Source organism: Nicotiana attenuata, unplaced genomic scaffold (genome assembly GCF_001879085.1).
Source record: "Nicotiana attenuata strain UT unplaced genomic scaffold, NIATTr2, whole genome shotgun sequence".
Classification (NCBI taxonomy): domain Eukaryota; kingdom Viridiplantae; phylum Streptophyta; class Magnoliopsida; order Solanales; family Solanaceae; genus Nicotiana; species Nicotiana attenuata.
Window position 1 is genome coordinate 223323 of NW_017671438.1, and position 24761 is coordinate 248083.

General features: G+C 35.6%; 2 protein-coding genes across 2 annotated transcripts; both read left to right on the plus strand.

Annotated features, from left to right (window-relative positions):
* The first annotated feature begins 3177 nt into the window (after positions 1-3177).
* Positions 3178-7934, plus strand: LOC109208300 (sugar transport protein 12-like). The gene is made up of 4 exons (XM_019371386.1): positions 3178-3456; positions 4242-4564; positions 5906-6529; positions 7207-7934. The coding sequence occupies exons 1-4, from the start codon at positions 3318-3320 to the stop codon at positions 7708-7710; spliced, it is 1590 nt and encodes a 529-aa protein (XP_019226931.1). The 5' UTR covers positions 3178-3317; the 3' UTR covers positions 7711-7934.
* A 6156-nt stretch (positions 7935-14090) lies between these two features.
* LOC109208298 lies at positions 14091-14974 on the plus strand. Its single transcript, XM_019371385.1, has 3 exons — positions 14091-14163; positions 14206-14568; positions 14778-14974. Exons 1-3 carry the CDS (start codon positions 14091-14093, stop codon positions 14972-14974), a joined length of 633 nt encoding a protein of 210 aa, XP_019226930.1.
* The last annotated feature ends 9787 nt before the right edge of the window (positions 14975-24761 follow it).

Sequence of the window (24761 nt, forward strand, 5' to 3'; positions counted from 1 at the left end):
AGGCCTTGGAACACAGAATTGACTTGTAAATCAAGTGATGACCTTTTGGGTCATCACATTATTGTTTACTTTTTCAAGCCGTATACATAATTTATACCTTGATTATACATAATTATACACGTATAATACATAAATTATGTATATATTATAACTCTGTCGGCTATTTAATTAAAGCGATTGAATGAGCGGGTATTTGAATTAATTCTTCAACAATAAAAGTCTCAAATTGTGATGATTCGAGTTGAAGCTTCAAGGAAGTGGAATGTTTTAAGGCTTATAGCGTTTGTGCTGTCACAATCTTGTCACTATTGATGTTCCACAAAAGGAGGAAAATTTAATCAATTGGTCATAGTGGAGGTCCTCCTTAATAGCTTTCAATTCTTCTCGTGATGTTATACTGTTATTCCAAGGTTCCCCAACTTTACTTATGTTTACATGCTGATGCCGACAATTTTTCTCTTTTTTTCCTTTCTTAACTAATTCTAATTAGTATCACGTAAATATGATGTTTGACTAAAAATTTATATTTTTGCATGAAATTTCTCTTGTATTATTCCTAGATCTTGTTAACTTTAGTGTGAATATTTGTTACTTGAGCTTAATAATGGTATTTATATGTGTAGGGGTCAATAGAAAGTGATTTGAAAAGTTAATATGATCATAATAAAATATGCACTGTCCAAATTTGCGCCAGGCAAAGTGTTGTTTTAACGTGAAATTTTCATTTTCACAGTTCGAAGCCAATATTTATTTTTGGATTTCAGTCATTCCACCACATTTCATGATAGTTTTCCTTTTTCTTTTACTTTCAAATATTAGATGTTGAACTGTATATTCGTGTGTTACATGAAGGACTTGAAACTTTAATAGGCGTTATCAATTCAATATATCGATCAATTCCCCTCTTTTAAATTTTGCATACTCTTAAAAAAGTATTTAATAGACTTAATTATTAAGAATATTTGTTAAAATTAGACACTGTTTCTTCTTAAAAAATAAATTTACTTTTTCAAAAAGACTAATATTTGGAACCGAAAATAGAAAACTGGTAATTCCCTTTCTGAAACTCCTTTTTTCTTTTTTCTTTATTAAATATAGGAGCTTTTAGGACATGATCTTCTATATATAATGCTAGTGTAGATTAATCAAATCAAACTCACTTAGAAAAAAAAGAAATTAAGTTTATCGCAATTGCAAACATAGATAAATTTGTGTGTTTTTTAAATTTGAGTTATGTTGCAGAATATCTGTAGTTAACTAGTGCGCACACATAAAGTAAATTCAGAAAAAGAAATAACATACTCCTTTCGGTCCATAATCAGTGACTTTTTAGCCTTTTTTTTTAATTCAAATTAAGTATCCTTTTTAAATAATCAAGAATGAATGAATTAACTTTAATTTTTTAAATTTGCTCTTATTTATATATTCCAAAACATCAAGTTAACAATATACAAATTTTAATTAATGACAATATCTTTTTTCTCTAGGAGTATACTAAATATTAAAAAGTCACTTATTATAAACTGGAGAAATATAATTTTAACGAGGTTGACCAAACGTATACCATTCGGAAAGAAGCAAAAAAGGTTTTCCACTATACAATTTCTTTTAAATACCACAAAGTTAGGTGGAAAACTTTTTGGCACATAGGTGCCAGTTCACTTCCCAAAATAATTAATCAAAAGGATAAAGATAAATTTGATGACTAATCGCTGACGTATACAGGCCACGCTTGGAATTCCACCTCATCAACTTGAATTAATTAGTACACTAATTTTTACATACGGATAATGTAAATATTTTTTACATAATTAAATTAAACAAAGACTACTTAATGAAAATATCTTTTTAATAAAGTTTAGACTAATTATTGAAAAAATAAGATCAATAATCTATATGACATGTTTCATTATGCTGATAAAAAAAATATTTTCTTGCTTTTTTAAAAAAAAAAATCAATTTAAGTATTAAACTAATAACTACTAAAAATTGTTTTAAAACATCTTATTATATGTTTTGGAACTCCAATAAAATAATGTTTCAGACTTTACCAAAATCGAGTAAAAAACTATTTGACACTTCAAATATGAGTAGTAATCTTGCAATTGTTTTGTGTACTATTAATGATAGTAATGAGAAGAAGTTAGAGAATTTAAACTTTAGATCCTTAATTAGAATAATAGAGAAATATATTTATATCAGAAAAACTATTTTGTTAAGTGAATAAAGTCAATCCTCTTTCATAAATATTTCTCCTATATAATTTCATGCTTCCTGATACGTTTTCTGAAAATTGATACAATTAATATAGTAAGTCAATATGTTTTGCAAAGTTCATCATTACTCTTTTGGTAATAATGAGAAGAAGGTTACAAAATTTAAACTTTAGATCTTTATTTAGAATAATATTGAAAATGTATTAGTATCAGCAAAATTATTTTTGTTAAGTGAATAAAGTTTATCCTCTTTCATAAATATTTCTCTTATAATAATTTCATACTTCTTGATACGTTTTCTAAAACGATTAAAGTTAATATAGTAATTCAATATATTTTCAAAAGTTTCTCAATTTTTTTTTTTGTTTCTCGTGTCTAGTGTTCCTATTGGAGCATGACTAAGTGGGTGTTTGGACATAAAGAATTGTAAAATTTCGGAAAAAGTGAAAAAAAAATTCAAGTAAAAATGGTATTTGAAAATTAGAGTTGTGTTTGGACATAAATATAATTTTGGGTTATTTTTGAATATTTTTGAGCGATCTAAAGTGAAAATTTTGAAAAATAACTTTTTGGAGTTTTTCAAATTTTTAAATTCCGAAATTCGTCTTCAAGTGCAAATCGAAAATTTCATGGCAAAACATTGATTTTGGAAAAAAAAGTGAGGTAAATTTCGAAAAAATGAATCTTTTTTTTTTATGTCCAAACGGGCCCTAAATCTATATTCAACCGAAAAATCCCATATTGGGGATAAATCGTTCTCTTATAAAAGCGACTTCATTCTTCGAACCCGAGACCTTTAGTTAAAAGATATATGTCATCATTAGTCTTTTGGTAATTGGTTCACCATTTTAATTAACTTAAAAGCTTTATAATGTGAGATAAGATTTTTGACAGCTAATAAAAAATTCAAAAATAAAATTGACAGCTAAGTATATAGTCTGAATATCTCAATCTTGGACATAATAGTCTCTTTCATTTTCTATATATACTCCTCCATTTGCCTTTTCATATCCTCTATATTCCTATTCTTTCTCTTCATTTCTCAAGTTTTTCTCCTCTTGTTTTTTTTTTTAATAGATTATCAAAAGAGCAGTTGAAAAAATGGCTGGTGGTGGTGGCTTTAGCCGTGATCCAAATAATGGGAAAGAATATCCTGGAAATTTAACTCTTTATGTTACTGTTACTTGTATTGTTGCTGCTATGGGTGGTCTGATTTTTGGTTATGATATCGGAATTTCTGGTGCGTTTGTGTTTGTATATATGTATATATGTGTACGTCGACGCGTATTCAAAATCTAGAGTTGATGGGCTTAAAATATATATCCATTTTAATTTTTTGAGTACATACATATATAGTTTGGAAAGAAAACAATGACTCCTAGGCAGAGACAGATCCAAGACGTAAACTTGATGAATTCGTACCATTGAATGCACTACACTTTTTCAAGATGTTGTTTATTTTTGTGTAATTTTAGTGTTTTTTACGCACATATATCTATATTCCGTCTAAAAAAATATGAGTTTAGTTGAATCTGTTGATTATATGCTACATTTTCCACCAGAGACGGACCTATGTATAACATTGGGGGGTCACCGGACCCTATAAATTTTAGCAGAAATCTTGTGTATGTAAACCTTGAAAATGGTTAATTTAAATAACTTGATAACCTGAATACAAAAAGCCTTCGGAGGATACTGGTTGAACAGAATATTGGTGCTCCTGTTATGTTAAAATCCTGGGTCCGCCTCTGTCTTCCAATGAGTTTAGTTGAACTCACTGATTCGAGCCGTTGAATTAGCCAAGCTACTGATGCTTGTATCAGGATAGGCTGCATACATAACACCCTTTTCGGTGTGACCCTTATTCGGACCCTGCGTGAACGCGGGATACGTTGTGTATCGGGTTGCCCCTCCCCCCTCTCCCGGCCCTCTTTTGTTAAATCATGTGTTACATGAAAAAAAAAAAAAGATGAACTTGTTTCTTGTTTTTTAATTATTTTTAATTATGTTTATGTTTTGGAACAGGGGGTGTGACATCAATGGACTCATTCTTGCATAGGTTCTTCCCATCTGTATACACAAAGCAAAGGGAAGACACATCAACTAATCAATACTGCAAATTTGACAGCCAAATATTGACAATGTTCACATCATCATTGTATTTGGCTGCACTTGTTTCATCTCTGGTTGCATCTACTGTCACCAGAAAATTAGGAAGAAGACTCTCTATGCTGTTTGGTGGTGTCTTATTTTGTGCAGGGGCTTTGATCAATGGCTTTGCTCGTGGTGTCTCTATGCTCATTGTTGGCCGTATTTTGCTTGGTTTTGGTATTGGTTTCGCCAATCAGGTTACATTTTCTTTTCCCATTAACTTTTAATGTTTGAAGAGGAGTCTTGGCGTAACTGGTAAAGTTACTTCCACGTGACCAGGAGGTCACGGATTCGAGCCGTGGAAACAGCCTCTTATAAAAATGCAGGATAAAATTGTGTACAATAGACTCTTGTGGTCCGGTCCTTCCCCGAACATCGAATTGCCTTTTACTTTTAATGTTTCTTTTTCTTGGTAAGGGTGGATGAGGTCGATTCTGGATTTAAAGTTGATGAGTTCAGTATTTATGACTACATATAGTTGGCGTGTTACTTGGTTTATTTTTCTTTATAGAAGTGGTGTACAGACTAATTTGTGCTATTTTGACTCATATACTAGTAGCATATATTATGTCTGATCAATATAGGTATCAAGTAACTCTATTTGAGGACGGGTTGGTGTTTTGTGTCTTGTTAGATGTTTTGGGTGATTTTTCATTTCTTTTTAATTTTTCTTTGTTTTGGACCTTTTCCTCCTTTTTTAAGCTTTGCCATGGAATAAGTTGCTTTACAAAATAAAAATAAAATAAAAATTTATGCCTTGAATTTGAAAAATACAAGTTACTGGTCAACACTTTATTATAGTTCAGGTCTGAATTTCAGTAAGTAGACTGACTTAATGAGCAGTAGAAGTATGTTCATAAAGGCAAATTTCATCATAAAAGAGTACTCTGCATCTCTTTCTACTTTTGTATTTTAATTTTATATTTTTAATCTATTTTGTGTTGTCATTTCTTGACTCAGAAAAGTTCACTTGAATTGAAAAGATGGTGTTTTAAAATTCAATATAATGACCCCCACAACTTTTACAATTTACACATTTGCCCTTCTTGAAAAGTAAAACAACTTTTTTTTACTACTATGTTTTTTTTTTCTTTAAATTTTGTATATGAAATCTGATATTTGATACTTCCGCAAGATGTAACACTCACTGTTTTGGCTAAAATGTAGTAACCTTAATTGGATATAGAGCACCAAGTAATAGGATTTAGTATATAATCAAGAATAATGTACCCTTTTTTTGTCTCATTAATGTTGACATAGAATATGTGATCCTCTGGAAACAAACATCGTGAGCCGATGGTCTATCGGAAACAACCTCTCCACCTTTTAGGTGGGGGTAAGGTCTGCATACATGCTACCCTCCCCAGACCCCACTATTGAGATTAGACTGCGTTTTGTTGTTGTTGTTCTTGAAACAAACACAAATTTCCCATTTTGCTCATTCTGTTTGGTGTTTTTCTCTTTGAATTTTACTTAGAATTGGTTCTTGTTTTCTTCCATTTGTTTGATTAATATGTTCTTGGTAATTTTGACTGCAGTCTGTTCCCTTATACCTATCTGAAATGGCTCCATACAAGTATAGAGGAGCTCTCAACATTGGCTTTCAATTGTCAATCACAATTGGTATTCTTGTAGCCAATATATTGAACTATTTCTTTGCTAAGATCTCATGGGGTTGGCGTTTAAGCTTAGGTGGTGCTATGGTTCCTGCATTGATCATCAGCGTCGGTTCACTTCTCCTCCCCGAAACTCCAAATTCCATGATCGAACGTGGCAACAACGAGGAAGCCAAGACGAAGCTCAGGAGAATAAGGGGCGTCGATGATGTGGACGAAGAGCTTAATGATTTAGTCGCGGCTAGTGAAGCGTCTAGGAAAGTTGAACATCCTTGGAGAAATTTATTGCAAAGGAAATATAGGCCACATTTAACTATGGCTATTGTTATCCCATTTTTCCAGCAACTTACTGGAATTAATGTGATCATGTTTTATGCACCTGTCTTGTTCAAGACTATTGGTTTTGGTGCTGATGCTTCTTTAATGTCTGCTGTTATTACTGGTCTGGTCAATGTTGTTGCAACCATTGTTTCTATTTACTATGTTGATAAGTTGGGCAGAAGATTCTTGTTCCTTGAAGGTGGCTTTCAAATGCTCATTTGTCAAGTAAGTCAATTCCTCACTTTCTTTGTTTATTTTCATAAAAAAGTGGCAGTCTATTGTACGGAACTACCGCTATGCGCGAAGTTTAGGATAGGTTTGAACGTCATTTGGTACGTTGTATACAACCTTTCATGCAAATCTGCAAGAAGCTGTTTCCAGTGGTGAAACCACCTTATACGAAAGGGTATCGATTAACACCTTCCGAGGCGGACCTATGTATAGTGTTGAGGGGCCACCGGACCCCGTAAACTTCGGTAGAAATCTCGTGTGTGTGTATATATATATATGTGTGTGTGTGTGTGTGTGTGTATACTTTGAAATTGATTGTATAGATAACTTGGCACCGTGAAAACTAAAAGCTTTTAGGGAGTATTTGTTGAGCAAAATAGTGGTGCCCCCGAAATCCTAGGTCCGCCTCTGACACCCATTTGCCGGAAAATTATATTGTTTAGCTAGGTTAAAAATTAATTTTGATGTATATATATTATATATTGACTCCCTTTATTTTCTTTGTATAATTTTATTTTATTTTACATTTTGACATCACTTAGTAAAATTCTTGGCTCCTTTACTGGCTGTTTTCACGGCCTGGCCTTTTGATCACATGGGATGAACTTTAGTGTCGCGCCAAAACTCCTCTTCGTATATTTTTACTAACATGAACTTTGTTTGGTGTGTAGATTGCTGTAGCAATTTGCATAGGTTTGAAGTTTGGAACAGATGGGAATGCAGGAAATTTACCAAAGTGGTATGCTATAGTTGTGGTAATATTCATCTGTGCTTATGTAGCAGGATTTGCTTGGTCATGGGGACCTCTTGGTTGGTTAGTTCCAAGTGAAATTTTCCCACTTGAAATTCGTTCTGCAGCTCAAAGTATCAATGTTTCAGTCAATATGATCTTCACATTTATCGTCGCGCAAGTGTTCCTGACACTGTTGTGTCATTTGAAGTTCGGGTTGTTCATCTTCTTTGCATTCTTCGTGTTCGTGATGACCATTTTTATCTACTTTTTCTTGCCCGAGACGAAGAATGTACCTATTGAAGAGATGGTTATTGTGTGGAAAGAACATTGGTTTTGGTCTAGGTTTATGACTGAAGTTGATTATCCTGGAGTTGGGAAAGGAAGTTCAAATGGTGGAGCTGTTGAAATGGCAAAGGGAGACAATGGGCACAAATTAGTGTAACCTAAAGATCTATATTAGTATTAATATTTTGAAAGATAGATGAAAAGGGAGTTTATGTAATGTTTTGTTGGGATGATGATGTTAAATTGAAGTGTTTTTCTTCTCTGTTTTGCATAGGAAAATACATATTTATTGGGTTCAATTTCAACCTTAAGGATTATTATAGATTTTGTTAGTGCAGTTGTTTGTTCCTTGGTTTATTTTGAATGAATTTATTTATGAAATTTTAGACAGTTTAGAAGAAGATAGAAACAGAAACTTATTTCTGAACTCATCCATGTGCTCGCTATTTCTCCAAAAAAGATTTGATTTGGACAGTCGGATATGGCAATATTCTGAGATGCTTTTGTTATATTCAACTTTTTTTGAGAGAATTCTCTAGCATTAGCAATTTCGCATGCATTTGATTTGGCTAGCTTCGTTGGGAAGACTGTGATCATATTAAAAAGAACCTCACCGTTAAAGGATGTGGTACAGCGGATGGGGCTGCTCTTCCCTTAATTAGAGGTCTCGGATTCGAGCTCTAAATATGGAAAAATCTTTGCTAGGGAGCGCTCCCTCCCGAATGGGGTCCTACGCGGCACGAGTGTGAATATGGATATAGCCGGGCTCCAACGCAAGTACCGAACACTGAATGGAAAATAAAATAAAAAAACTAAAGAAAAAAAAAACATTGAAAAGAACCTCTATCTATTTCTTTTCTGAGGGTATATTAATTAACTACTATGATGCTTTATGAAAGCTCTTTGTTCACCTACCCACCCTAAAGTGGGAAGGGAAAATTTTTATACACGTCTAGGTGTGCGTTTGGACATAAGAATTGCAAATTTAAAAAAAAAAAAAAGTAATTTTTTTTTCAAATAAAAATAGTATTTGAAAATTAGAATTGTATTTGGACATGAATATAATTTCGGGTTATTTTTGAATTTTTGGGTGCCTGATCTAAGTGAAAATTTTGAAAAACAACTATTTGGAGTTTTTTAAATTTTTGAAAAATTCCAAAATTCATCTTCAAGTGAAAATTGGAAACTTTATGAGCAAACACTGATTTTGAAAAAAAGTAAAAAAAATTCTTATGTCCATACGGGTTAGTATTTACTATACCTGTTAATCGGGCCGGGATGGCCCGTTCACAATCCGGTTCGGCTCGGGTCAGCCCGGTACTGTAGCGTTTGGGGGCGGGCTGGGGCGGGGAGGGGAATTTAATGAGAATCACGTCTCCTTGATACCAAAACTAACTCAACTTATCAGAAGAAATAGAATTCAGCAACTAAAACAAAGAATCCAGGATAGGTATTAGTCTATAATTAGCACAAAAATCTCCAATGNCCCCCCCCCTTAATATTTGATAAAAAATATAATTTTAACCTTTTAAAAACTATAAATAGCCCCTCTTCTTCATTTTTTGTCTCACAACTCACTCTCTTACTACTCTAATTCTCTCTCAATTCTCTCTTTATAATATTGATTATTGTTCTTAAATTCTCAATTACTTATTATTTCAAGTTTCATCAAATATTTAATTTAGCCATTACAAAATTATTAGTATTAAATATCAAGTATTCAAGTGAAGTGTGGTATCAAGTCATCAACTATTAAGTACCGGTCTATCAATTGAAGTTTGATTTTGATTTTTAATATCAAATTTAGTGCGGCATCCGGAATTCCGGTACACTCGTTTCATCTCTTTCTCTTCTTTGGTGTATATATTTATTTTATTATTTAAAATTATTAATTTAATTTACTTAATAGATTTATTAAGAGCAGCCAAAAAAGCGTGCACTAGTAGGGGTGATAGTAGTAAGAGTAAAACTTCTAAAAAATCAAGAGGTAGTGTTGGTTCTTCTAGTAGCTTTACACATATTTCAGAAAGTTCACCTGAAAATTTAAATGTAGATTATGAGCGATTTCAAGAAAATTATGGTATAGATGATGATTTAGACGATATTAAATCACCTGATAATCTTGAAATACCATCAGCTACACCTGGTAATGCTAGTCAAACTTATAATATTAGGGGTGGAGGTCGTGGTAATACAAGTAGGCCTCTCCTCCCTATTAAGAGGAATTGAAGATTAAGAAGTAAGTATTGGAATTTTTTTGAAAGACTAGAAGAAGATAAAAGTTATGTAAGATGTAAAATTTATAAGGATGTTTTTAAACACGAGACCGGTAAGGGAGGGGGAACGGGTCAACTTCGTAGGCACATGGTAGAGCACCACCCTATTGATTGGGGAGTAGATGAGCAAGATGGGCAACAAAAGCTTAATGCAGGTCCTGGGGGTTAATGGGTAAATACGATATTAAGAAAGATCGGGAAGAATTAGCTAAAATGATTGTTTTAGGTTGTTTACCTTTTAGTTTTGCTGCTTCACCATATCTTGTTACTTATATTCAAAGAATTTATAATCCTTTATTTAAAGGTATTCCTAGAGTACTTGTAGAGCTGACACCTTTAGGCTTTTTCGACAATATCAGACATATATACGTTATTTGTTCGCCGGTCTTTCTCGTAGAGTTTCTCTTACTTCTAATATTGGTCGTACTGTAAATGGAAATGATTATTTGACTGTTACATGCCATTGGATAGATGATAATTTTTGTAAGCAAAAATGTCTTATTGCTTTTAAATATGATGAAGATCAAAGTCATATTGGTGCATTTATAAGTAATACTATCCATGAAGTTGCTATATTTTATAATCTTGCAGAAAATTTTTTGTGTATGTCATTTGATAATGCTTCTAACAACAATGCTGCTATTACAATATTAAAATTTCATCTACACCCACCACTTCCTGAAATATTTCATGTTAGATGTGCATGTCATATTTATAATTTAATTGTGAAGAGTGGCCTTGAATTATTTAAAGAAGAGATCACTTTAGTTAGAAGAGCTGTTGGTGTAATTCAAGGAAATAATAGAAGTGCTAGATTAAATGCATTAAATGAAAGCCTTCGGAGCTTGATCCTTACATATTGCCTATTGGTCTTATTAAATAATTTTTGCAACCACTTACTTTCAAATTTCAAATTTCAAATTTCAAACTTTAAACTTCAAAGTTTAATTCTAAGCCTTAAAAGTTAGCAAACACTTAAGTATCAATAACATTGAATAAGAAAAATAAAATTTACTTTAAAAAAATAATAATTAGCCCGGCCCGGTCCGGACCCTTTAAGCCCGAACCCGGACGGACCCAAAAAACCCGAAAAAACACAACCCGCTAACAGCCCGCTAATTCAACTCGCTAACTAGCCCGAAACGTTAAACGGACGGGCTGGTTTTTTTAGTGTACATCCCGTCCTAGCCCGCCCGTTAAACACCCATAGTATTTACACCAACCTACATTAGTTTTGTTCCGATTATTTATACAAGAAATGTGTCATGCATATATTAGATTGCTATAAAAGCTGAATATGAGAAAATTTTCCGAGCAAAAGGTATCCTTTTAATTAATTTTATTAGATTCATGGAAGAAAGTGTGAATCTGAATTCTACCAAATAAAGTTGTAAGCTCAGAAAACTTTCATAACTTGTTAATACAACTGCGTTACTTATATCAACACCCAACTTTTTCCCACATAATTCCTCAAAGAATTATCAACTCCCAACACCCAACTTTTTCACACATAATTCCTCAAAGAATTATCAACTTTTCAAAGGTGCACCATTCAACTAAAATTAAAATAATATGCATCATTGCTACATATATATTTGCTAAATTTAAGAACTTTATAAATGTAAATATTCAATCTGGATATCTCCAAAATTTCTCTATTTCGGTTTCTTCTGAAGTTCTCTTCGTGGACATCCAATACAGAAAGTTATTCAATGAAACTTTTAATATTCTTTTTAGTTATATATGTTGGAATTATTCATAATGCAAAGTCAAATTTTTTTTTTTGAAATTCCATTTACAACCAATAGCCATGAGTGTTTTATTTATGTTTCAAATGTCCTATCTATTTCTAAGTGGCTTCTTGCATGAAGCCTTAAACCCAAGTGTTGAATGACTTTGGCAAGTGGCTATGCAAATCTACCATGTGTCTTCATGCATGGAAGATTGGTACACTTGTTAATATTGAAGACAAGTGGACTATATATTTGGACAAGTGTTAAAAGACTCTCTACACTTGTCATACATGCAACCTCCCTAACATTGTTCTATCTCATGAACTTGTTAAGGCATACACCAGAAGGAATTCTTCCCCAAGGTGTATGATCAAAATTGATCTAACCAAAGCTTATGACTCTGTTGAATGGGTATTCTTGGAACAGGTAATGACTGAGTTGGGATTTCCTATTAAATTCCTCCAATGGGTGCTTACATGTATGAAGACTGTTTCTTACTCAATTATCATCAATGGAGAGCCTGCTGAACCATTTCCAGCTGCAAAGGGATTGAGACAGGGAGACCCCATGTCTCCTTTCCTCTTTGCAATTGCTATGGAGTACCTGAGTAGAAGCTTGAATGATCTGAGGAAAGAAAAGGATTTCAAATATCACCCAAGGTGTGCTAAGCATGGCATAACTCATCTGAGTTTTGCAGATGACTTGCTATTGTTTGCAAGGGGTGACATGACCTCTATAACTCAACTACAACACTGCCTTAATCATTTCTATGCAGCTTCAGGATTAAAGGCTAATCATGAAAAGAGTTCAATTTTCTTTGGAGGAGTTACACAGGTGGTAAGAGATGAGATAGTCCAGAAATTTGGTTACTCTAAAGGTACACTGCCAGTCAAATACCTTGGAGTACCCCTAACCATCAAGAAGATGTCCATAGCTCAATGGCAGCCACTTATTGAAAAGATGGTGGCAAGCATCTCTTCATGGACTGCAAAAAAACTCTCATATGCTGGAAGAATTCAACTAGTACAATCTGTGCTATTTGGTATTCAGGCTTATTGGTCCCAATTGTTTCTAATACCTAGCAAGGTACTGAAGACTATTGAGGCATACTGCAGAAGCTATATATGGTCAGGAGTTAATACTATCACAAGAAGATCTTTGGTGGCATGTGAAAAAATGTGCACTCCTAAAAGTGTTGGGGGACTGAACCTAATCAATCTGAAGCTATGGAACAAAGCAGCAGCAGCAAAGAATTACTGGGATCTAGCAAATAAAGAGGACAAGATGTGGATCAAATGGATTCATGCATACTATATAAAAGGGCAACAGATATCAAACATGCCAATACCACAACAGGCATCCTGGCTAGTTAGAAAAATAATAGAGGCAAGAAGATCAGTAACAACAATTCACATCCAGCAAAAGCAGAATAGCAGCATGATCAGACAGTTATATTTGGCTATGATGGGACAATTACCAAGGGTAGAATGGAAGATGTTCATGTATGGAAATGAAGCAAGGGCAAAAGCTAAATTCACTATGTGGCTATACTTCCATGATAGGATGCTAACTAGTGACCGATTGAGTAAATGGGGGATACAGGTGGACAAGGTATGCAGCCTATGTCAAAAACAAGATGAAAGCAGAAATCACCTCTTTATTGAATGTGAGTATACCATGAATGTCTGGACAAAGCTACTAAAGTGGATGCAGAGGCAACAACTGTGGGCAACATCCTGGGATCAGCACTGGCACTGGGCAACTAAGAATGCAAGAGGAAAATCAAGGGAAGCGGGAATATTCAGAATGATATATGCAGAAGCACTTCATGAGATATGGAATGAGAGAAATCTCAGGATATTTGAAAAGCAAAGCAAGAAGGCTGAAGACTTAGCTAGGAACATAGCATGCATATGTAATGTTAGAGCAACAAATCAAAATAGGCAGCTTATACAGAATTTTCAGTTTTGATGTAAATATAAGTAGAGAGGAAATGAGTATAGAAGGTACATGTATAGGGGATAGAGATACAACTCAAAGACAGTAGGCTGAGTATGTAAGCCAACTGTAGTCTTGTAATGTTTCATTGGTGATTAATGAAAATTCCTAATTACCATAAAAAAAAAACCTCCCTAATTGCCTATAAATAAGATGATCATTAGCCATCATATTCACTCAATTCTTAACCAAGAATTCATCTAGCTAAAACCATTACTTTCTTCCTAGTCTTCTTTGTGAATTATCCAACACATAAAATACCTTCATCTTATCTTCTTTTTGGGCAACTGTTTTGTGCAAATTCTAAACTTCCAGCCATGAGTGCACGTGTTTGGAGGTGCTGTGGAACCTTGGGGAGCGACCGGTCTTAACGATTCGCACCTAGTCGGGCCGAAATCGCTTTCAAGGCAGTGGCTTGCCACGACACAGTATTTTTGATAAGTTGTTCTTCTTTCCTTCTTGTTCTTAGTCAATATTATCTACTCATTTTCCTTACAATTTGAAAGCGATCTCACATATAATATTGACTAATGGCCACCACTTTGAACAAAACACTTCCTGATCTCTCAAAGCTTGAACCTTTAGATGGAAATAATTATAAGCGTTGGTCCTAGAAACTTTTAATTTTCTTTGAACAATTAGAAGTTGATTATGTTTTGTTTAATGATCCTCCTGCTGATATTGTTGCTAATAATTCTAATGTTGCTAATATTGTTGTTGCTGATGATGCTGCTAAGAAAAAATTTAAAAAGGATAATAAAACAGTAAGAGGGCATCTGCTTAACCATATGACTAACCCTCTCTTTGATTTGTTTATAAATTATAAATCTGCAAAAGTCATATGGGACAGTTTGGAGAAGAAATATGGTGCTGATGACGCGGGAAAAAAGAAGTATGTCGTTGGAAAGTGGATCAAGTTTCAGATGGTTAATGATAAGCCAATCATGGAACAGGTTCACGAGTATGAGAACTTAACTGCTGATGTTTTGAACGAGGGCATGGAGATGTGTGAGATTCTTTAGGCTAGTGTTTTGCTTGAAAATTTTTCACCTTCCTGGAGTGATTACAGGAATCAACTAAAACACAAGAAGAAAAACTTAACTCTTCAAGAACTAATCAGTCACGTGAGGACTGAGGAAGCAAACCGTCTCAAAGATGAGGAGTCTGAACGGCTTAAGGATAAGATGAAATCTCTCTTTCTCTTAATTCTTCTAAAGCTAACCTTGTGGAATCCTCTAGTACTTTTGTGAAAGACAAGTTTAAAGGGAAACAGAAGAAAGGCGAGAAGAAAGGACATGTGAAGAAGCAGAATTACTTCAATAAGCCGGAGGGCCATATTCAAAAGTCGAAAGGACCTTGCTATGTCTGCGGCAAAATTGGTCACAAGGCTTTTCAGTGCAACCAGAGACAATGACAAAGCTCAAAGAATGGAGGAAAAGCTCCAGTCCAAGCCAACCTTACTGAGGGTGGTGATGTCATTGCTGCAGTGGTTGTTGAGGCAAACATGGTGGCTAACAAGACTGACTGGATACTGGGCACAGGCGCTTCAAGGCATCTTTGCGCCAACAAAGAGCTGTTTCACGACTTTGAGGAATCTGCTGAGGGCGAGTGTGTCTACATGGGTAATTCCACTACAGCTGGAGTTATGGGTAAAGGAAAAACTCTTCTTAAATTAACTTCTGGAAAAACTTTAGCTTTGAACAATATTCTGTATGTACCCTCCCTTCGTAGAAACTTAGTTTCTGGTGCGCTTCTCAACAAGGTAGGCCTTAAACTTGTTTTTGAATATGATTAAGTTGTTATTTCTCGTGGGAGAGACTTTGTTGGGAAGGTTTACCTTAGTGGGAGTTTATTTATACTGAACATTGCTCAAGAGATTACTAATAATGCTAGTACTTTCAATTCTGCTTATATTGCTGAGCCTATTGATTTGTGGCATGGTATACTAGGTCATGTTAATATTGCTTCTATTAAAAGACTTAGAAAATGGAATTAATTCCTGCAGTTAATGTTGATTATTTTTCTAAGTGTCCTATTTGTGTAGAAGCAAAACATACCAAAAAGCCTTTTAAGAATGTAACTAGTAGTAAAATAGAATTGCTTGAACTAGTACATTCAGACTTAGCAGATTTCAAGAACACTATTAGTAAAGGTGGAAAGAAATACTACATCACCTTTGTAGATGACTTTTCTAGATACACTAAGGTATATCTTCTTAAGTCAAAAGATGAGGCTGAAAGCATGTTTTTAAAATACAAGGCAGAAGTAGAGAATCAATTAGACAAAAAATCAAGAGACTTAGGTCTGACAGGGGTGGTGAATATTGTAGACATGTGATTTTTGACCCTCCCCAAGACTTTTTATATTTTAACACGTAAATATTTAATTTAGGCCTAATATAGCTATTTTAGTTAATTTTGACTCTTTTACTTTATTTTATTACAAGAAAATGAAAATTAAAAAAAAAAAGAATAGTTGCATTAATGTTTTGTAGTCATAAAATCTTGAAAAATACCAAAAATAGTTCATTTTAACGGTCAATTTTATTTTTATAGTTATTTACTCAAATATGATTAATTAATAATTGGTGTAGTATTTTTGGTCTTGTGTTAGAAGAAAGAGTATTGAATTTGGGGCTAATTTTGTTTGGTCTTAATTGAAAATGCCCAATTTGGGATAGCCCAAACATTGAGCCCATACCCATTCTCCCCATTTGACCTAACCTAATTCCTACTCCTATAAATTAACACCACAAACACTCTAAAAAAAAAAACACAATCAGCCGCCGCAGCACAAAAGGAAGAAAAATGCACAGAAACATAGAGCCTAAGATATCAGCTGAAAGAGACCTAAGAAATGTGAAAACCCAATCATCCGTATAACTCCAAAACAGCAATCTGATCTCCTACGTTAAACCAGCTACCACAGTCCGCCGGAAACCTCCATGTCACACCAGCGATCCGTCACTCCAAGCCACCCCATTGCCGACCACCCCTGAACTCGTCTCCTTCGCAGCAACCTTTCCATAGCAGCCCAACACAGCCGCTAGCCTCTCCATTCTTCACATAAACACAGCAAATACAGCCGAAACACTACTGAAAAATAGCCACTAAATACGCTCCAAAACAGTCCTAAAACTTGCGCCAAAACCAGCTGAAGCTTCCATTAAAATTCAGCTCCAGAAACTTCATTTTTGACGGAGAAACCCAGCTAGGAACACTCGAAAACAGCCCCCTTTCTCACACAAAACAACGGTATTTTGGTTAGGTTTGAGTCAAACTTTCTGACGAGCTTTTTCCGGCAAGTTTCGAGGTTTAGATCGTAATTCCGTCGAGGGTCAGTAGATTTTCCGGTCGAGGTCAGTGTCGAGTTTCAGATTCATTCATGTAAAGGTTCATTTTTGCCTCACCCTTGACTGATATATAACTTCTGAATTTTATAATGCATGTTGAACGAAGCAATGTTATTAATGAGTATTTGTGTATATGTGTTTTGAAAAACTTGAGATGATTTGAATCCTCACGTTAATATCTACTTATTTTTTAGAAATGCCTACTGAAGTGCACAACTGCTTCATTTGCATGTTTGTTTTAGAATAATGTATGTCATTAGTAACGTGTTTGTTTAATGAGAGTTTAAGAATGATGAAATGTGATTAAGCAAAGTAGATGTGCTGAATTAGAAATGCAAAGTTTGATAGGAGTAGTTTGGTTGTTTCTGTGAATCAATTTTCGTGTGTGGAATCAGAATAAGCATATGCCTTAACTTTAAATTCTTTTGTAAAAAGCGGTTATCCTTTAAATAGATGTCTTAAAATCGGCTATTTCTGCACCCCGCCATGTTGATATAGAGAAAAATTTCAATGCCTTTCGTAACATTTGATCTGCTTTGCAATCTTTGATATGATATAAGAAGCTGAATATCAGTAGAAATGTTCTAGGCACGTTTAATTAAATAGTTTTCATAGCTACGGGTTTGGTTCCCCTGACGTAGTTGTGAAACTTAATTTCAAATTAGCCTTAAATTTGAATATCCATAGTTCATTTAGTTGAATAGTTTTGAGGTACGCCATGCCAAATAAAATCTCAAAACTCATGGCCCTCACTTAATTAATTTTAATCCTTTAGACCATTAGCGAACTTTCCATGGCCCTCGCAAACTTGAAAACGCGTAATTGCTTTAGACGCGTAATTTTGAATTAACTTCCTTAAACTCGGGTGTGCATTTCATGTGACCCAAATTCAAATCCTAAAACGTTGAATAAAATGTGTTTCGGATTGCGGGTGCATTTCATGTGACGCGATCCAAAGACATGTTTTAGACGACGTTCAATCTTCTTTAAAATTAATTAAAAGAGGTAAACAATTTAAAATTGGACATAGGTTCAAACTGTATTAAAATCAGATAATTAAGACGAATGTAACAGTTGAGCGACCGTGCTAGAACCACGGAACTCGGGAATGCCTAACACCTTCTCCCGGGTTAACAGAATTCCTTACCCGAATTTCTGATTCGCGGACTGTAATACAAAGTCAACCTTTTCCTCGATTCGGGATTTAAACTGGTGACTTGGGACACCATAAATCTCCCAAGTGGCGACTCTGAATCTCTTAATAAACAATCCCGTTTCGATTGTCCTTTAATTGGAAAAACTCCCTTTATTATACCCCTTCCGGGGGTGTAGTAGAAAAAGGAGGTGTGACAGCTCTGGCGACTCTGCTGGGGAACAAGAACCCAGAATTTCGGTTCAGGGCTCAAGAATTCGAGCTCAGTTAGATTGTTATATTTGGCTTTATCTGATTTTCCTACATGTTTCATGCCTTGTGTGCTAATTGTTTTACCGCTTTGATATTTGATTGAATTGTATATATAAACTGTTGCCAATCCCTTCCTCTCTCTGAGTCTTCTACATAATGGAGAAGGGTGCACTTCGTGTAGATTCTCTTCTGTTTAGAGTCTTTTCCCATTTAGAACGAGGTTTGGATAAGTTGCTAAGCCGGCGGAGCTTCTGTATCCCCGGTACGTTGCCTCCCCCTCGGCCCGAGTTGTCCGCTCGGGTAAGCCAGGTCTAGACCAATAAACCTAGAAGAACAAAAACTCATGCCGGATCCCTAGTAGGACGCTTGTTTGCATCATGTGCATTTGACTTAGGGGACTCAACACAGGGGTTGGGTCCGTCTAGGACAGGTGACCTGAAATAAGTTGACCATCCTGATGCATCTTACGTGCTACTTGCACATTTATTTGCTCGACTTTGCATGTTGACCGGCTTGTCTAAATGAGAGAAAATTGAGAAAAATAGCATTGTTAGGGCTAAGTGAGGGTAACCACTTGTTTGGAAAAAACCGATGCCCAAATAGTACCGAAATATTGCCGGATTTTTTTTTGAAAAATGAAAAGGAAAATGTTTGAAAAAGAGATTGTTTTGCCCGAACTACGCCGATTTGATTCTCACCGGATGTGAGATACGTAGGCAACCCTCATCGGGTCCAACCACCCTTTTTCAAAAATAGCCAAAAATACCAAGACTTTAACTTTTTGTCAAAATAAGTCGGGTGCCGCCATTCTTTTTTAAAATAAGCCGAATGTCCCCAAAAGGGTGCCGGAAGGCTATTTTTGCAAGAACAGCCACCCTTAGTCATTTTTAAATGGTTTGCGGGCACAACCTTAAAATCTCCCTCCCGGAAGTGCTTAGAGGCCGTATTTGCAAAACCAAGTCTTTGCTTTCTTAAATAAAATTTTTGAAAAAATAGCCACTTTTCTTTTAAGTCACAATAAGTCAACTTTCTGTAAATAGTCACACTTTTCCTTAGAACTCCTTGTCCAGGATGACCCAGTTGACATTGAAACCTTCTCAGTCTTGCGTAGGCCCGTGGCGATGCCGAGTGATGCCCCGCGGGCCCCAGGGTTTGAAGCTTTGATGTATTCCTAGTTAATCGAGTCTGTATTTTTGTTTTTGAGTCTGTTTTTGTAACTTCCCTTTTTGAGAAAAAGAAAAACAAATAGTCTGGTAGCTTTTGTAATCGCAGTTGTTATTAATGAAAAATTGAGAAAAATTCCCCAAAAATTGTTTCCTTATTTTCGCATTTATTTGCAAGAACTACGCTCGGTCTGATTCACGTGGGGTCGTGATACGTAGGCAATCTCCATAGGATTCGACCGTAACTAAATGAAAAGGGGAGAAACAAGAAAGGAATGAAAGGAAAGAGGTGAAAAACAAGAAAGGAAAGAAAAACAAAAGAGGGAAAGAAAAACAAAAAGAAAATAAGAAACCAAACAAAGGCAAATAAGAGAAAATAAAAAGAGAGTAAGAGAAAAGAAAGAAATGAGCGGAAAAACAATTTTGAGGAAAGGAGAGAACAGGAACAAGAAAAACCAAGGCAAAAGAAAAGAAGGAAAGGAAAAGAGAGGAAAATGAGAGGAAAGCAAAGAAAAGAGGGAAAGGCAAGAAACAAACAATGGAAAACACGAGGGAAGAATGAGAGGAAAGGCAATGCAAGGAAAGTGGTGCAAAAAAAAAGGGGAAAGAAAAGAAAAAAAAACAAAAAAAAAAGAGAAGAAAAAGGAAAAGAAAAGAAGAGAAGAGCCGACAAAGGGAAGTTTCTCAAATCTTTGTCTTTATTTGTCTTGCTAATATGCATAAAATGTTGCCATTGCACTCGTATTTTCCTCCTAGGGTAAAAAGCCTTAGTCTGATGAATTTTCTCCTAGGATCGAAATCTTAGTCTGATGAATTTTTCTCCTAAGATAGAAAACCTAGTCTGATGAACTTTCTCCTAGGATCAAAATCTTAATCCGATGATCTTTCTCCTAAGATAACATAGGGACCTAGTCTGATGAATCTTTCTCCTAGGATCTAAATCTTAGTCTGATGAATTGTTCTCCTAAGATAGAAAACCTAGTCTGATGAATTTTCTCCTAGGATCGAAATCTTAGTCTGATGAATTTTTCTCCTAAGATAGAAAACCTAGTCTGATGAATTTTCTCCTAGGATCTAAATCTTAGTCTGATGAATCTTTCTTCTAAGAAAGAAAACCTAGTCGGATGATCTTTCTCCTAGGATCAAAATCTTAGTCTGATGAATTGTTCTCCTAAGATAGAAAACCTAGTCGGATGATCTTTCTCCTAGTATCAAAATCTTAATCTGATGAATCTTTCTCCTAAGATAGAAAACCTAGTTTGATGAACTTTCTCCTAGGATCAAAATCTTAGTCCGATGATCTTTCTCCTAAGATAATGAAAATGGACCTAGTTTGATGAATCTTCTCCTAGGATCAACATCTTAGTCAATGAATCTTTCTCCTAAGATAGAAAACCTAGTCTGATGAACTTTCTCCTAGGATCGACATCTTAGTCTGATGAATTGTTCTCCTACGATAGACAACCTAGTCTGATGAATTTTCTCCTAGGATCACAATCTTAGTTTGATGAATTGTTCTCCTAAGATAAAAAACCTAGTCTGATGAATCTTTCTCCTAGGATCAAAATCTTAGTCTGATGAATCTTTCTCCTAAGATAACAAAAAATAGTAACCTAGTCTGATAAACTTTCTCCTAGGATCTAAATCTTAGTCCGATGAATTGTTCTCCTAAGATAGAAAACCTAGTCTGATGAGCTTTCTCCTAGGATCTAAAATCTTAGTCTGATGAATCTTTCTCCTAAGATAGAAGACCTAGTCTGATGAATTTTCTAGTCAAAAGTCCTTGGTTTTACTCACAAGAGACGTACATTCCAATCAAGTCCTTAGTTTTATTCTTATCATTGCATCAATAGCTTAGGTGATCTATATTTTGTTAACAACTCACAAATCTTCCCAGCCACCAAACTGGGGCAGAACATTTTCTTTGTTTGTTTATTTGTTGCAGTCAGGAGCCCACCTGGAGAACAAGGGAATACTTTTCAAGTTCAGCAATCAGGAGCTCACCTGGAGAACAAGGGAATGCCTTTCAAGTTTCAGCAGTCAGGCGCCCACCTGGAGAACAAGGGAAGTACAATCCAAATTTTAGCTTTTAATTTTAATATTTGATAACATACTGTACCCAGTCACCAAACTGGGGCAGAAATTTTCTTTGTTTATTTTGTTGCAGTCAGGAGCCCACCTTGAGAACAAGGGAATGCTTTTCAAGTTCAGCAATCAGGAGCCCACCTGGAGAACAAGGGAATACTTTTCAGGCTTCAGCAATCAGGAGCCCGCCTGGAGAACAGAGGCATACATTTCAAGTTTCAGCAGTCAGGAGCCCGCCTGGAGAACAGAGGAGCCCGCACGGAGAACAGAGGCATACATTTCAAGTTTCAGCAGTCAGGAGCCCGCCTGGAGAACAGAGGCATACATTTCAAGTTTCAGCAATCAGGAGCCTGCCTGGAGAACAGAGGCATTTATTTCAAGTTTCAGCAATCAGGAGCCTGCCTGGAGAACAGAGGCATTTATTTCAAGTTTTAGCAGTCAGGAGCCCGCCTGGAGAACAAAGGCATTTATTTCAAGTTTCAGCAATCAGGAGCTCGCCTGGAGAACAGAGGCATTTATTTCAAGTGTTAGCAATCAGAAGCCCGCCTGGAGAACAGAGGCATCTATTCCAAGTGTTAGCAATCAGGAGCCCGCCTGGAGAACAGAGGCATTTATTTCAAGTTTTAGCAATCAGGAGCCCGCCTGGAAAACAGAGGCATTTATTTCAAGTTTTGGCAATCAGGAGCCGCCTGGAGAACAGAGGCATTTATATCAAGTTATAGCAATCAGGAGCCCGCTTGGAACACAGAGGCATTTATTTCAAGTTTTAGAAATCAGGAGCCCGCCTGGAGAACAGAGGCATTTATTTCAAGTTTTAGCAATCAGGAGCCCGCCTGGAGAACATAGGCATTTATTTCAAGTTTTAGCAATCAGGTGCCTACCTAGAGAATAAGAGAATTCACTTCAGAATGCAATTCAGGTCAGCAACAAAAGAAGCTCGCGACAAGAACATGAGGCAACAGCCCGAGGTGATCAATAGAAGTTAGTCACAATAAAGAAAGAAAAAGGAGAAAGGCAAGAAGTTAATCCAAATACAGAAGTTGATGAAAGATGTGGGTTGCTCAAGACATGGCCAAGGCCACAAACACTGCATGTCTGGTTCTGATCCGAAAAGCCGAAGCAGGATGAACTAGCACCTGCAACTAGCAAGCGCCAAGGTTCAAATCTAAAGTCTGTATGAAGAACCATTCAAGACTCAAGATCAAGCTTCGAGAGATTTATAGATAGGAATCTTGTAACTCGTAGCTGATAGGCTTAGTTAGTCTTTTTAATTTTGATTTTGATGTAATGAACGGGACCGCGGACCGGAACCTCGACGGCACCTCGCTCGCCTCTCAACCTCGGTACTCCATCACCTCATTCACTTCTGAACTACACGTGGCCTGATTCCTTTATAGCTAAGGATATGTAGGCAGCTCAGATACCAGGGCTCGGTCACATTCTCTGTTCTTTTAGTTTTGGTCTCTCCAAATAAGGGTCGGGTCAAAAAACCCGTCTAGTCCTTCTTTGTCTGAAAACTATTCGTGTTTCCAGTCAAAGAGGGGCAGCTGTAGACATGTGATTTTTGACCCTCCCCAAGACTTTTCATATTTTAACACGTAAATATTTAATTTAGGCCTAATATAGCTATTTTAGTTAATTTTGACTCTTTTACTTTATTTTATTGCAAGAAAATGAAAATTAAAAAAAAAGAGTAGTTGCATTAATGTTTTGTAGTCATAAAATTATGAAAAATACCAAAAATAGTTTATTTTAACGGTCAATTTTATTTTTATAGTTATTTACTCAAATATGATTAATTAATAATTGGTGTAGTATTTTTGGTCTTGTGTTAGAAGAAAGAGTATTGAATTTGGGGCTAATTTTGTTTGATCTTAATTGAAAATGCCCAATTTGGGATAGCCCAAACATTGAGCCCATACCCATTCTCCCCATTTGACCTAACCTAATTCCTACCCTTATAAATTAACACCACAAACACTCTTAAAAAAAAAACACAATCAGCCGCCGCAGCACAAAAGGAAGAAAAATGCACAGAAACATAGATCCTAAGATATTAGCTGAAAGAGACCTAAGAAATGTGAAAACCCAATCATCCATATAACTCCAAAATAGCAATCTGATCTCCTACGTTAAACCAGCCACCACAGTCCGCCGGAAACCTCCATGTCACACCAGCGATCTGTCACTCCATGCCACCCCATTGCCGACCACCCCTGAACTCGTCTCCTTCGCAGCGGCCCCTCCATAGCAGCCCAACACAGCCGCTAGCCTCTCCATTCTTCACATAAACACAGCAAATACAGCCGAAACACTACTGAAAAAAAATAGCCACTAAATACGCTCCAAAACAGTCCTAAAACCTGCGCCAAAACCAGCTGAAGCTTCCATTAAAATTCAGCTCCAGAAACTCCATTTTTGACGGAGAAACCCAGCTAGGAACACTCGAAAACAGCCCCCTTTCTCACACAAAACAACAGTATTTTGGTTAGGTTCGAGTCAAACTTTCCGACAAGCTTTTTCCGGCAAGTTTCGAGGTTTGGATCGTAATTCCGTCGAGGGTCAGTAGATTTTCCGGTCGAGGTCAGTGTCGAGTTTCAGATTCATTCATGTAAAGGTTCATTTTTGCCTCACCCTTGACTGATATATAACTTCTGAATTTTATAATGCATGTTGAACGAAGCAATGTTATTAATGAGCATTTGTGTATATGTGTTTTGAAAAACTTGAGATGATTTGAATCCTCACGTTAATATCTACTTATTTTTTAGAAATGCCTACTGAAGTGCACTACTGCTTCATTTGCATGTTTGTTTTAGAATAATGTATGTCATTAGTAACGTGTTTGTTTAATGAGAGTTTAAGAATGATGAAATGTGATTAAGCAAAGTAGATGTGTTGAATTAGAAATGCAAAGTTTGATAGGAGTAGTTTGGTTGTTTCTGTGAATCAATTTTCGTGTGTGGAATCAGAATAAGTATATGCCTTCAACTTTAAATTCTTTTGTAAAAAGCGGTTATCCTTTAAATAAATGTCTTAAAATCGGCTATTTCTGCACCCCGCCATGTTGATATAGAGAAAAATTTCAATGCCTTTCGTAACAGTTGGTCTGTTTTGCAATCTTTGATATGATATAAGAAGCTGAATATCAGTAGAAATGTTCTAGGCACGTTTAATTAAATAGTTTTCATAGCTA

Bases quoted from the DNA above. Each gene is read 5' to 3' on its own strand.
- LOC109208300 (XM_019371386.1), top strand. From the start codon at position 3,318: ATGGCTGGTGGTGGTGGCTTTAGCCGTGATCCAAATAATGGGAAAGAA. The intron at 3,457-4,241 runs GTGCGTTTGTGT...GTTTTGGAACAG, and splicing joins TTATGATATCGGAATTTCTG to GGGGTGTGACATCAATGGAC. The intron at 6,530-7,206 runs GTAAGTCAATTC...TTTGGTGTGTAG, and splicing joins TTCAAATGCTCATTTGTCAA to ATTGCTGTAGCAATTTGCAT.
- LOC109208298 (XM_019371385.1), top strand. From the start codon at position 14,091: ATGGCCACCACTTTGAACAAAACACTTCCTGATCTCTCAAAGCTTGAA. The intron at 14,164-14,205 runs GTTGGTCCTAGA...AACAATTAGAAG, and splicing joins AGATGGAAATAATTATAAGC to TTGATTATGTTTTGTTTAAT. The intron at 14,569-14,777 runs GTGAGATTCTTT...ATTCTTCTAAAG, and splicing joins GAACGAGGGCATGGAGATGT to CTAACCTTGTGGAATCCTCT.